The sequence below is a fragment of the Gastrolobium bilobum genome, unplaced genomic scaffold, assembly GCF_033153095.1.
Source record: "Gastrolobium bilobum isolate Gb01-03AN ecotype WA unplaced genomic scaffold, APGP_CSIRO_Gbil_v1 utg28756, whole genome shotgun sequence".
Classification (NCBI taxonomy): Eukaryota; Viridiplantae; Streptophyta; class Magnoliopsida; order Fabales; family Fabaceae; genus Gastrolobium; species Gastrolobium bilobum.
In genome coordinates, this window is record NW_026898677.1 from 3692 (window position 1) to 17916 (window position 14225).

The 14225-nt window shown below is 38.7% G+C and overlaps 1 protein-coding gene and 1 long non-coding RNA gene across 2 annotated transcripts; one reads left to right on the forward strand and one right to left on the reverse strand.

Annotated features, from left to right (window-relative positions):
* Positions 1 to 401: 401 nt before the first annotated feature.
* LOC133318240 (uncharacterized) lies at positions 402 to 1732 on the reverse strand. The gene is made up of 3 exons (XR_009752446.1): positions 1650 to 1732; positions 1291 to 1365; positions 402 to 668 (listed from the first exon to the last, which is right to left on the reverse strand). It is a non-coding gene; the product is annotated as an uncharacterized LOC133318240 (long non-coding RNA).
* Positions 1733 to 2475: 743 nt separating this feature from the next.
* On the forward strand, positions 2476 to 13934 carry LOC133318243 (uncharacterized). The gene is made up of 12 exons (XM_061520238.1): positions 2476 to 2658; positions 3779 to 3955; positions 4641 to 4831; positions 5008 to 5074; positions 5457 to 5590; positions 10674 to 10740; positions 10849 to 10911; positions 10997 to 11238; positions 11326 to 11455; positions 11682 to 11774; positions 12797 to 12982; positions 13502 to 13934. Exons 1-12 carry the CDS (start codon positions 2476 to 2478, stop codon positions 13793 to 13795), a joined length of 1827 nt encoding a protein of 608 aa, XP_061376222.1. The 3' UTR covers positions 13796 to 13934.
* The last annotated feature ends 291 nt before the right edge of the window (positions 13935 to 14225 follow it).

Consider the following 14225-nt stretch of genomic DNA (forward strand, 5'->3'; position numbering starts at 1 on the left):
TGCGGCAGAAAGCTTTTGGTCTTCACAGGTGCATCAGGGCGCTTAAGCCCCCTCATGGGCGCTTAAGCCCCCTGAGCAGGCTTAAGCCTCCATTTGCAGGCTTAAGCCCCCTCTTCTGGGCAATTTCCTATACTCATATTTTTCATGCATCTTTCTTGGGGAATCAATCCTACACATTTTACAACCTATTTAACAAGCTTGTGATATCCCTATATCATTGCTCAACTCTCATCCTCTCATCATTGATTTAACGGAAATTGGGCAGCATAATCTTTGTTTTCTCAACGTTTCCCAACTTAGCACAAGGTACCTAATTGACTTTCCAGCTCAACATATCCAATACATAAAAATACATTCATGCATTTAACTTACAGTAAGCATCATACACCAATATCTTCATTACTTACAATATTACATCATGTCTTAATTACAAATCTCATATACATGCCAAAGGACTTAGCTACAAAATGAACATGATCAAAGCAAGTAACCCTGTATCAGATACCCATTACTACTACAATGATCATGCACTAAGTCCTCCAAAATACATCATGTGGCATCAAAATATACATATAGCAATGCTAAATGGCATGCAACTCAACATGTCCAGCTATCAGGTACAGTCTACTCACGCTTCTTGCCTCGATCAACCTCACCTCTATCAGTACCTGAAATGATGCCCCACAACACGGGGTGAGATATACGAATATATCACAGTAAACCAGAGGTCCTTGGAGATCACTCCACCCTAAGGTTCACTTTGATGTACACATAATCATAATAGCTTAACACATTCTTATCCACAAGCATCACATGGACTTCCAAGAGAGATCCACTATGGGCTGTTTCTCTTAGGCTCTTACCACATGGAGATCCACATAGGGCTGTTTCCAAGGGAAGTCCTTTCCTCAATCTAGGAACCTCCAAGAGGGATCCACATAGGGCTGTTCCTCTTAGGCTCTAACCACATGGAGATCCACATAGGGCTGTTTCCAAGGGAAGTTCCTACCAATCATCCTCATCATAATACTATCACGCATAACCTCAATCACAATCCTCAACCATTACCTCATTCATTATTGCTACTTCTATAATCATTCCTCAATTACTCTTAAACAATCAAACATCAACCAATAATCATCAATCAATCATAACATGTATCAATGCATGAATCAATGCATGAGCATACAATCACTATCATAATTACATATCACATCTCATAAACCATTTCTCCTCAACGGAGTATGGTGGAACACTCAATGGGATCAACCACAAGGTCCAAAGGTTTACCTTGCTCTTTGAGCTTTCCTCAATTGCACACAACCCCAAGGGTTGGTCACTCCACTTGGTCCTCTTGCCTCAATCCTATCAACACAAGGAATACAATCAAACAATGCTAACAATGCAAGGAAATCCATAGTTCCAAGCCTAGATTTCTCCAAACATCAAAGCATACTAAAATAACACTATAAACTCATTTCTACCGATTAAATGTCATTCCTAGCATTTTTCACAACATACTCTAAGCCTCATTCTTCCTTGAACATAGCCAATCTACTCAACATTTCATAAAAACCCTAAAACACTATTCATTAACCCTAAACTCATGCAAATCTCCAAGAATCATGTGAAAGAGAGTGGAAACTTACCACCAATGATCACACAATAGAGGAATGAGTGTTCCTCAAGCTTCCATGGAGGTTGAAACCCCCAAAACCCCAAAATCTCACAAAGGGCCGAATTTTTGAGGGGCAATATCCCTCTCCACAATGCTCCCCACTCAAAACTAAGCTTGGATTATGAAAGAGGAGAAGATTTAGAGTGGTTTAGGCTTTTGAACGGATGGATTTGGTTGAGGATTGCTCCACCTAGGGTTCTCCCTCTCCTTTCCTCTTCCTTTTCCCCTCTTCTCCTTCTTCTCTTCTTTTCCTCTCTTCTGCACGACGGGTTGGGGAGGGACAATTGGGTTTCTTTTGTTGCATTGGTCACTTAACTTATGTTAAGTGACTTTAAGCGGGTATTGGTTCGTCTATCTATTCAACTCCATTAATTACCAAACTTTACCCAAAAGTCTGGAATATTATTCTAGGAATATTACTATTTTATTTTTATATTTTGGGTACTTTCGCCTGTACCCATTTATACCCCTTAATTTTCACTGAGTACACTTTTTAACTCCAAGTGACTCAGATTCATTTAATTAAGCCTTATACTTAATTTTACTCACTAAAATATGCTTAATTATTTAATTAAAATTAATCAATTAAATGCTTAAGTTCGGGGTATTATACACTTCAGACTTGTTATTCTTTCAAGGTGAAGGAAATATTATTTTAATCTTATCGGTTTTCTCAATCCTTCATGGTTAATAGTTGTGAAAGTTTACTTCCTTGCTATGGAAGCCATCTTTAACCAACAACCTTAAGCGATACAGTGCTTTTAACTTTTTGGCTAAACAGTTTGCAGGTTTTAGTTATGTTGCATAGGTCATTTTACTGGTTGACAATCTTACCTTTGCTTTGCAGTTATGCTCTGCCATTGCAAAAAGCTCAAGCTGTTGCAGAGGAGACCTTAATTATTTGGTGTTCACTTGCTTCAAGATTGGGTCTGTGGGCGTTGAAAGCTGAACTGGAAGATCTATGCTTTGCTGTTCTACAGGTCTCGTAATAGTATCTATGTTTCTTTCACTTTGAGAGTCATCAATTATTTTGATTTGATGATGTGAGAAAATGAGACACATAGGGTGTGCATGAAAACCTTCTCGGAATTAGTTTTTATTTTTTTTTTAATTTCTGTTCCCGGGCACAGAAATGAATAGAAAACTCGTTTGATAAAACCGGTTTATTTTTTGTTCCCGGGATGAATCGGTTTAATTTTTGTGCTTGAGAATAGAAAAAAGAATCAAAAAATTTCTATTTTTTTGTTCCCGGGCACAAAATGAGAAACACTTATCTCTATCAATCACTTTTCACCTCTACCATCATCATCACTACCACCATTATCCTGACACGACCACCGTCACCATCGTTGTCGCGACCGTAGTACCACTAGTGTCATCGTCACCACCACCCCACCACCACGATGCCACCTCCACCCATCATTACCCCCACCACCGCTGCCACTTCCATCACTGTCACCATCACCACTACCGCAATCAACCACCCCCACCATCATCGCAACCACTCCCGCCACCGCTACATCGCCATCACCATGCCATCGCCACCACTACCACCACAATCACGACGCCACCGCTACCATCACCACCACTGTCACCAACCACCACTACGATTGCCGCAGCCACTACCGTATCACTACCACCACCACCACCACCATGCCATCGCCGCCACCGCCGCCACCACCACCACCACCACCACCATGATGCCATTACAATCACCATCACCATACCACCGCTACCACTATTGTCGCCGCCACCAACCACCACTACCATTGTTGCAGCCACTACCGTCACCACCATCTCCACTACTACCACCGTAACCACCACCATCATCGCAGCCACTGCCGTCACAACCACCACCATTTTCTCTTGTGGAATTTCTTAGCACAGGTAGACTGGGCCTGATGCATCATCCGCCCTTTAAGCCCAATGGACTCTTGTGTGAGGGGACATGTCAGAGTATAATATAAACTATTAAAGAGGTCGTCACCTAAAAGCTTAAGCTATTAGGTGATGGCCTCTTTAAAGGTTTATATTATACTCTAACAATTTGGCATTATTACAATGTGTTTGCACTTATACCTATTTGTACCTTGTTACCAGCCTCAAATATTTCAAAAGATGCGAGCTGATCTGGCTTCCATGTGGAGCCCTACCAGCAGAACAGGAAACTCAAGAAGAATCTCTGTAAAAGGCAACATGGTACCTTGGGATGAGAACAATTCAACTTCTTTCTACTATGAATCTTTGACATTCAATGAGGATGTCTCAAGTGTGAAGGTAAGAATTTTTAAATGCAAAGGTTCATTCTACTTGTTTGTATGTATGGTAATGAGATTTGATTGAATGCAGTTTTATGGTTTCTTTTGGTGGTTACTGTCTGGGTTACACTGGCACTTATTGCAACTCTAACAATTGACACCAAAATGCTTCTTTTGAGCCTGACCACTTAATATCAAGGAGCAAAAATCATTAAAATGTTATACTGTTTGTTTATACAGCATTCTTGTCTTGATTACACGTGATGAAGTTCGGAATATGCTAAGCTAAATTTTTTAAAAGGGAATGGGTGAGGGACCGGGGGAAGGGAGACTGAAAAGCGTATAAACTGTGAAGTGATGTTATTTTTACTTGCTCCTATTACACCTCATGCAACCCATAAAAAGAATGAATAAATTTGAAGTATGACAGAAGGCTGATCAATCACAATTTTTAAAGTCCTTTTGTGATTATCCATATCTGGTTCCAAGTATTTTATGGTTGCAAAAGGTTTAAAAAGATAAGTTTAGTTGGCTATCTCAAGTGACTCTTTGGTAAGCATTTTTCCTGATGTCTGAGACGTTCATGATTGATAGTTGAAAGTAATCACTGAGGCAATATTCCATCTTCTTACTTGACCAAGTCCTGGGAAAGGGTGAGAACAAATTTTTCATTCTAATTAAGTTACTAATTTTATTTTACACAGGATCTTTTGGAAGCTGTAGTTCCATTTGATATATTGTTGGATCGGAGAAAACGGGCTAACTTTCTCAGTAGTATTGGGAATAATCTGGAGACACGAATGAAACCAAAGGTTGTTCAGGATGCTGGGTTAGCTTTGGCATCATTGGTAATTTGTGAGGAAGCACTTGAGCGAGAATTGATTATGTCAGCTTCGTATGTTCTTTTTGTCTATTATCATTTACGACTTTGACATTCTGATATTGTCCATGACACTTGGATGCTTTACTTTATGTTTGTGTTTTATGAGGCACTATACATGTGCTATCTACTATAATGCTATTGTATAATCAATTTTGTAGTTCTTAAAAAGTTTCCTGCTGTATTTGCAGTTACGTTCCAGGAATGGAAGTTACATTATCAAGCCGATTAAAAAGCCTGTATAGTTTATACAGTAAGGTATCGGCAAATTCATGTCTTGACCTTTGAAATAAGAATGAACGTCCATGTGTTGTAGCTATGCTCACTCTACAAGTGTGTAGAACTGTGGCACTATTTGAAGAGTTAATTATAGGTTATCCAGGTAATAGTTTGAATAGAGCATAACGCTAGCGAATAACGATGCATAGGTGGAAAGTTTATGTAAGAAACCTTGTTCATAAAAAGAATTTCTGTAAGTTCCATGGCTCCCTTGAAATCTTAATGGCATAATATTATAAAGCTAGCCTTAAATGTTTTTCTTTCCCGTTGAGCAATATTAGCACTAGTGATTTTAAATTTTTGTGGAGGTACTTCGTATTAATCAATTTAATGGTCAAAGTCACGATTGTATGTTGTGCAGATGAAACGAAAGGATATAAGCATTGATAAAGTATATGATGCACGTGCATTAAGAGTAGTTGTGGGAGACAAGAATGGAACTTTACGTGGGCCTGCAGTTCAGTGTTGCTACAGTCTCCTTGACATTGTACACAGGTATAGGTCAAATTTCAGTCTTCCTTCAATCATATAACCAAAACACAAGTCATTCAATAAAATCATCTGTACGAAGATATAGATATAAGCTTTAAAGGTATTTGGCACAGGATCTCAAGCACAGGGAAGATTCAAGAGAGAGAGAAAATATCTGTGAGATCTCTCAATGTGAGAGAAATTGATAGAATGAATATATTAAATTATAAAGACTATACAAAAGTCTATTTATAGCATATCAGAAAGGAAACTAAACTAGGCTAACTAATTCAGTTACAGACTCAAAACAAACTGAACAGAATTGAAAACTAACTTAACAATTACTATATGTTATCATCCCCCCGCAAGCTCAAGGCTGGAAGAGGTGGAAAGCTTGAGCTTGGAACAAAAATTGAGAAAATTAGGCCTGGAGACAGCCTTGGTGAAGCCATCTGCTATCTGATCCACTGAAGGTATATGATGAACAGTGAGGTGTTTTGCCATAACCTTTTCGCGAACAAAATAGAGATCCGGTTCAAAATGCTTTGTTCTGGAATGAAAAAGGGGATTTGCTGCCAGTTGCACTGCACTTAGGTTATCACAATAAACTGTAGGTGTTCCTGGAGTGGAGATAAGCAACTCAGACAATAAAGATTTGAGCCAAGCAAGTTCAGCAATGGTGGCTGCAAGACATCTATACTCAGCCTCAGTACTTGAGCGACTTACCACAGCTTGCTTTTTGCAGGACCAATTAATTAAATTGTTACCAAGAAAGATACAGTAACCAGATGTGGACCTACGGTCATCAATATCAGATCCCCAGTCACTGTCACAATAGGCTGAGATGTGAAAGTGAGAAGAAGGAGAAATGGTAAGTCCTAGAGAACTTGTGCCATGTAGATACCGTAAAATTCGTTTAACTGCCTTCCAATGAGTGTCAAGAGGAGCATGCATGAACTGACATACCTTGTTGACAGAGAAGGATATGTCAGGTCTAGTTACTGTAGCATATTGTAAGGCTCCAACTATGGACCGATAGAGAGAGGGATCATGAAAGGCAGTGCCATCTCTAGAAGATAGTTTTATACTTGAAGACATAGGAGTTGGCATTGGTTTGCAATCACTCATGTTTGCCTTTTTGAGTAAGTCAGCAATATACTTTGCTTGACTGAGATGCAGTGTACCTGAGGAGTCTTTTTGTGCTTCAATACCAAGAAAATAGTGAAGCTGGCCTAAATCCTTGAGAGCAAAGGCTGAGTTGAGATTAGTAATGAGTGATGTAATGGCAGTAGGTGAGGAGCCAGTGATGAGGATGTCATCCACATAGACCAAAACATAGATGGTTGTTGTGGATGTGATTTTGATGAAGAGTGATGAGTCACACTTTGTAGAGGCAAATCCTAGGTGACCCAAAGTGAAACTGAGTTTCTCAAACCAAGCACGAGGGGCTTGTTTGAGACCATAAAGTGCCTTGGTGAGGCGGCAAACAGTTGTTTTATCACCTGTAGTAAAGCCTGGAGGCTGCTGCATATAAACAGTCTCATGAAGGTCTCCATTTAAGAAAGCATTATTCACATCCAATTGGTGAATTGGCCACTGCCGAGAGAGAGCTATTGTGAGGATAATTCTGACAGTAGCAGGTTTAACCACAGGGCTGAAGGCTTCTACATAGTCTAGACCTTCTCTTTGATGAAAACCTTTAGCTACTAGGCGAGCTTTATGCTTGGAGATAGACCCATCTGGATTGTATTTGGTCCTGAACACCCATTTACATCCAATGGGGGTGCAGTCTGATGGCAGAGGTACAAGCTGCCAGGTATTATTTCTTTGAAGTGCTTCATATTCATCTTTCATGGCCTGCAGCCATTGAGGTTGAGTCATAGCCTTTGCAACTGAGGTAGGTTCAACAGAAGCAGTGAAGGCCTTGGGTTTAAAGACACCAGTCTTGGCTCTAGTGAGCATATGATGATTATTGTTGGGTTGAGAGGTAGGTGCTGTAGCAGGTAAAAGAGACTCTGATGTCTCACCAGTAGATAACCTGCAAGAACTGTTAGAAATAGGCAAAACAGAATCTGTAGTGACCTCAGCACATGTAGTGGGTATGGATGTGAGTTGAGAGGAAGGTGAGATAGTTACTTTAGGAATTATAGGTACATGTGATGGTTCAGAAGAAGAAGACACAATATTTTTGGTGACTGTTTGGGTAAAGGGAAACATAAATTCATCAAAAACAACATTTCTTGCAACAAATATTTTACCTTCAGATGAGAGGCATTTGTAACCCTTATGGTTGGGACTGTAGCCAAGGAATGTGCATTGGATTGAGCGAAAATCAAGTTTGTGTTTATTGTAGGGCCTTAGGTGAGGGTAACAAGCACAACCAAAGGTTCTCATAAGTGTGTAATCAGGTTCCTTTTGAAGCAGTATGGCATAAGGAGAGGTATTGTGCAATGTAGGTGTAGGAAGCCTATTGATGATATAGGTTGCTGTGAGAAATGCATCTTCCCAATATTGTTGAGGGAGAGAGGAAGCAGCAAGGAGAGATAGGCTAGTTTCAACTATGTGCCTGTGTTTTCTCTCAGGGGTACCATTTTGTTGATGAGTGTATGGACAAGTGAGTCTATGAACTATGCCATTTTGTTGGAGGTAGTTATCAAAGGCTAGATATTCTTTTGCATTATCGGTTTGGATAGATTTGACTTTAGTGCTGAATTGCAATTCAGCCATAGTTTTGAATGCAACAAAAACAGGAAGAGCTTGACTCTTTGTAGATATAGGATATAACCAAGTAAATTTGCTGAAAGCATCAACAAAGACAATGTAATATCTAGAGCCAGTGGTGCTAGTAATGGGAGCAGGACCCCATATATCAGAAAATATTAATTCCAGAGGTTTTGTATAAACATGAGTTGAAGCTGGAAAGGGCAATTGATGCATTTTACCCATACAACAAGCACAACAGGTAAAAGGAGTTTTATTATTTTGGAATGAAATATTACAATGATTCAATACACTTTTTACAGTGCTGAGTGAAGCATGACCTAAACGTGCATGCCATAAGGACAACTTGCTATCTATTTTGCAAGTGACAGAATCAACCACTGTGGAGTGGGATACATTTTTATTTTGAACAGAAACAGCAGTAAAGGCAGTATGAGTTGGGATTTTGACACCCTCAAATGCATAGAGACCATTCTTAAGTGTTCCTTGAAGAAGGATCTCCTTGCTTGCCTGAGATTTAACAACACAATGATTAGGATGAAATTCAAAAAATACATTGTGATCTTTAGTAAACTGCGAGACACTTAGAAGATTTTTTGAAAGACCAGGAACATGTAGAAGATTAGGTAAAGTAAAGGATAATGAGTTGGATGGTGAGTGTAAAATAGTGTGACCACTGTGCTTTATTTTCATACAAGATCCATTGCCTATTTGAACAGATTCTTGACCTTTATACTTTGTTTTGGATAAGAGATTACCAGCACTAGGAGTGAGATGATTGGTTGCGCCTGAGTCAGGGTACCAAGCTTGGTCAAATACAGAGAAGTAGTCAGTTGTATTCTCAGTTGGAGTATCTTGCTCAGCAGATCCAGTCATAGCAACATTAGCTTGAATCTGTGAGTTCTGAGGAGTAAACTTGTCATTCTTGACTTGCTCAGTGGGATTTGGATAGTCCTGGTTATACCTGTGATAGCAATTCCAGGCAATGTGACCTGGCTTGCCACATACTTGACAGTACAGTCTGCCATTGAAATTGTTTGAGCGAGCTCCTCGGTTCTGTCTTCCTCTTTGGGAAAAACCACCACCACGATTGAAGTAGGAAGAACCTCCACGGTTAAAACCTTGAGCATTAGGTTTTCTAAATTGCATTTGTGCAACATGAGCTTGCAAGACAGTTAGCTCAGTCTTGGATCGCTTTTCAATTCTTTCTTCTTGAGCCATTAACTGAGCCTCCATTTCTGTTACTGTGTATGGATCGGTTCTTGATGTGACTGAGACTACGAAAGGATCATAGTCCTCATTCAAGCCATCAAGAATGGCATCAATATGATCTTCAGAGCTCACAGAAGATCCAGTGGCAGCAAGAGAGTCCACGATTTTCTTGATCTTGAGTAGGTAACCAGAAATTGGTCCCTCTTTCTTTGTTGATTTCAGCTGTTGTTTGAGCTGTTTGATTTTTGCACGCGTTTGTGACGCAAAAAATTCCTCTAGTTTCTCCCAGATATGAGAGAAGGAGGTGCATCCTACCATTCTGGTGTAGAGAGCTTCAGACATGGAGGAAAGTAACCAGGACATGAGTAGTTGATCTTGTTGCTGCCATAGCGACTCAGATTCATCAAGATCTGAGCTTGGAGGTGCATCAAGAAGTTGTTGAAGCTTGAATCCTCGAATAGTTGCAAGAGCCTGTTGTTTCCATGGTAGGAAATTCGTTTCATCAAGTTTGAACGAAACAGGGTTGGAGAAGGTGTGTAGAGTGGGAGCGGAAGCAGAGGTTGCCATGGATCGATGGCGATGATACCATAAAGGTATTTGGCACAGGATCTCAAGCACAGGGAAGATTCAAGAGAGAGAGAAAATATCTGTGAGATCTCTCAATGTGAGAGAAATTGATAGAATGAATATATTAAATTATAAAGACTATACAAAAGTCTATTTATAGCATATCAGAAAGGAAACTAAACTAGGCTAACTAATTCAGTTACAGACTCAAAACAAACTGAACAGAATTGAAAACTAACTTAACAATTACTATATGTTATCTAATTGACCTTTTGTGCAGCACTACCACTGCTATGTATTGGTAGATTTTTCTTTATTTTTTTAAAATTATAAGGAAAGAAATCCAGAGAACAGAAAACAAAAGCACAGGAGCAGAGGAGGATAAGTTATCCTACAAGAGAGGAAACCATGAAAACAACACATCAACGGAAAATGTCCTCTTTTATATCTTCCATTCTTTTATCCTTTTCAGTTATTTTGGTGAAAATGTCTTCATTCTTTAAGAGTGAAAGGTTAAACCTATAAATCTTAGGCATCTTTTTAACTTCATTAATCCTATTGGCTCCAGATATTTGCTCTTAATTGATATGCATATTTTACCATACAGGCTTTGGACTCCCATAGATGGTGAATTTGATGACTACATCATTAATCCAAAGCCTAGTGGCTATCAGGTTAGGCTTTCTGGTTCATATTTTTATGGTATAAAATTAAAATGATCATCTTGTTCTTCTAATCTTAGGAATTGTGCTCATTACTGTATCAACGTTTTAAAATTGCAGTCCTTGCACACTGCAGTTCCAGGTCCCGACAATTCACCATTAGAAGTACAAATAAGAACGCAGGTGCTAAATTATTTCGCATATGTTGGAGACGTTACTTGTTCATACTTTAGTTCTTGATGTTTTCAGTTATCATTTTGCTTACTAGAGGATGCATGACTATGCTGAACATGGACTTGCTGCACATTGGCTTTATAAGGAAACTGGAAATCCTTTTTCATCCATTGACAACATGGATGATCCTGAAACAGAATCATCTTCCTATTTCCCCAAAGATATAGAAGATGAAAATTCCGCAGATATTTTATTAAGTAAATATAAGTCATTGAAGGTTGGACATCCAGTCCTCAGAGTAGAAGGAAGTCACTTACTTGCTGCTGTTATCATCAGGTTCGGAACACTTTCATTTCTAATGGATGTTATGTTATAAAGCTATCGATACTAATTGTAGCTCGTGAATTTTTATTACTTTTTCAGTGTAGAAAAGGATGAAAAAGAATTGCTAGTTGCTGTGAGCTTCGGATTATCAGCTTCTGAAGCAGTAGCTGACAGAAGATCTTCTTTCCAGATTAAGCGATGGGAAGCTTATGCACGACTATATAAAAAGGTTTGCTGCTTAAATTTGAGTGTAGATGGCTTGTGGTGAATGGTTTGTGGAAAGGATACGAATTAACTGATGACGCTCACTAAGAAGGCAATGCCTGGATGGATCACTGTATAGGAGTTGGTTCAGCTTACCAAGCTCTCTGCCACCGGCCTCTGCCGTTGTGTCATCTTTTCCTTTGATTATTTTATATTACCTGCTTAGGCTGCTAACTGTTGATCTGTGTCAGGTATCTGATGAATGGTGGTTTGAACCAGGACATGGGGATTGGTGTACTTGTCTAGAGAAGTACACACTATGTCGAGATGGTATGTATCACAAGGTACGTTTCTCTGAGCCGTTGAGAATATAAAAGTATATACTTCCCTTTAGTTTTCATTATTTTTGTTTATCAGCAACGTAGAGATAGTAACATACACATGCTGGAGAATTTTTCATTGTATTTCTTCTTGTTTAGATATGCGTATTTGTCTTGTGTACTTTAACTGTATTCTAGTTCTTAATGATTGACCTTGTGTTGGAAATGTATGTGCTGTGTAGTAACTGCTACAGAGAAACTATATACATTTTGGATAGACTTTAAGGGATCAAATTAAGGCTTAACTTTGACCACTAAGTGCGACGTAATCCAGCAAATTTGTGTGGGAGAACTTATTCTTTTATGTTGTTTAGCAGATAATATGTAAGGATTGGATACTTCTAAACCACTCCCCGTTAAACCCGACTAGCGAGTGTGGGGTGGAGAAAATCCTTGTACGCAGCCTTACCTTTGCATAATTGCAAAGAGCAATTGAGGAAAAATGGTTCGTGTCCTCTGAGGGTCTAGAAAATCAGATTTCAATCAAATGGAGTGGGGATGTTTTAGAATTAAACAAAATTATATTCCTGTACTTAAATAATATGGTACTGGCATGTAGGTACTTCTGTCAATTTTTGGAATTTTCATTAGTTATGTCGTCCTTTATCATTTTATGTCGTGCTTTAAAGATAGTGGTTCGTTTAGTTAGCCTGTACGATGTTACAAAAGCTACACGACGCGTACAATGGTTGTTTTTGAAAATTGGAAATCTTGGCCATATTATTAGAATTCAACTGATGCATGTTATTAAACTCATTAAAGGATGTGGCAACACATCATTGGATGACAGAGTAAAACTTCTTTACCTAATAGTGCATCAAATTAAACTCATTATAAACATAAACATCTAAATGAAGTTCATGCTGAGTAAAACTTTGTAATGCTAATAAACATGCTGCTTTCAATTTCTTAGAACCAGTGACGTGGTTGTAAATTCTCAGACTGCTTTTTGGAAGAACTTATTTAATTATTTGCATCATTCGCAGCAAGATCAATTTGGGCGCCTACTGCCAACATTCATCCAAGTTATCAATTTTATTGATCAAGAAGAATCTGAATACTGGGCTGTTGTATCTGCTGTGTTTGAGGGCAAGCAAGTGGATTATATTACATCTCGGTCAAAATTTGACTTGGTGGCATCAACTTCTGTGGAAGCTAGCATCAATAACAAGGTTTTATGGCTCCCAACTTGTCTCTCTTAGGCACATTGTACAAATGGAAATTGCTTATCTTTGTTCACTTCTGTTTCTTTGCGTGTCAAAAATCTTTGCCACTCAAATAGTACGAGAATTATGCTACTTTATTCTTTATCACATACTATGTAATTGGTTATAGTGGCTCCATGAGAACAATCTTTATCTTGATTCTTCTTGTCCCTTAAATTGGTCAGCGAAATTGACCACTCACCAACTGCTCTGAAATTTGCTCCTAGATTATGTTGCAGATCATTATTATATTTTTGGTTATGATAATAGTTGCAAATTTAAAATTTTAAATGCAACTAAGATGGTACAAATCAGTTTGTGGAATATGCATAGTTTGCTAAATTGTGGTATTATGTTTATCTGCCAGACTGCCACCATGCAAACTGAAAGTGGGATATTTTATTTTTCAGTCTTCCCCCCGTTATTCCATAGATTTGTGAAATGTCAATGAATGTTTCAGTGATTCTGTATATATTCATCTTTTAGGTGCATCTTTTGAGAACAATGCTTTCCTGGGAAGAGCAATTGCGCTCTGAGGTAGGTATCAAGCAAACAAAGCATGGCGAAAAGCTTTATGATCTTCCTAGTTCTCTTAACCTTGGAGAAGTGGTAATTATATGTTGGCCTCATGGTGAAATTATGAGGTTAAAAGCTGGTAGCACTGCTTCTGATGCTGCTCATAGAGCTGGTTTGGAGGGAAAGCTGGTTTTGATTAATGGACAGTCAGTACTGCCCAATACGGAACTCAAAGATGGCGATGTTGTTGAAGTAAGAATCTAAATCATTCGTTCGAGAACAAAAATGTAAATAATTTTTATGGGTTGTACTGGGGTTGAGGATTCTTGGTAAAATAATGTATTTTTAAGCAAATTTAAAATATGATGGCTTTAAACTTGATTCGAAGAATATGTTGGATAACCGCATTTGCTGTCACATAAATACTTTTTTGTCATTATTTTGGTTGCATTTTCTTGTTGTTTATTAAAAAGAGATTGTAACATCTCGAGCACTCACGAGGGCGGAGAGTGATCGTCGATGCAAAAAGACATGGACAAAGAGCGGCGACTCCTGACAGGTTTCTAACGGGGAGTACATGAATGAATCGAATCGACACCCGAAAAAGAGGGATTCCAAAGACTATGCAAGTATGAAACTGCACAGTTGAAGATAATTTATAAAAATTAATTGGTATTACTTATACTAACAAGAC

Coding starts and splice junctions, on each gene's coding strand:
- LOC133318243 (XM_061520238.1), top strand. CDS start 2,476: ATGTTGCATAGGTCATTTTACTGGTTGACAATCTTACCTTTGCTTTGC. Junction 11,775..12,796: donor GAGATGGTATGTATCACAAG/GTACGTTTCTCT, acceptor CATCATTCGCAG/CAAGATCAATTTGGGCGCCT. Junction 12,983..13,501: donor AAGCTAGCATCAATAACAAG/GTTTTATGGCTC, acceptor TTCATCTTTTAG/GTGCATCTTTTGAGAACAAT.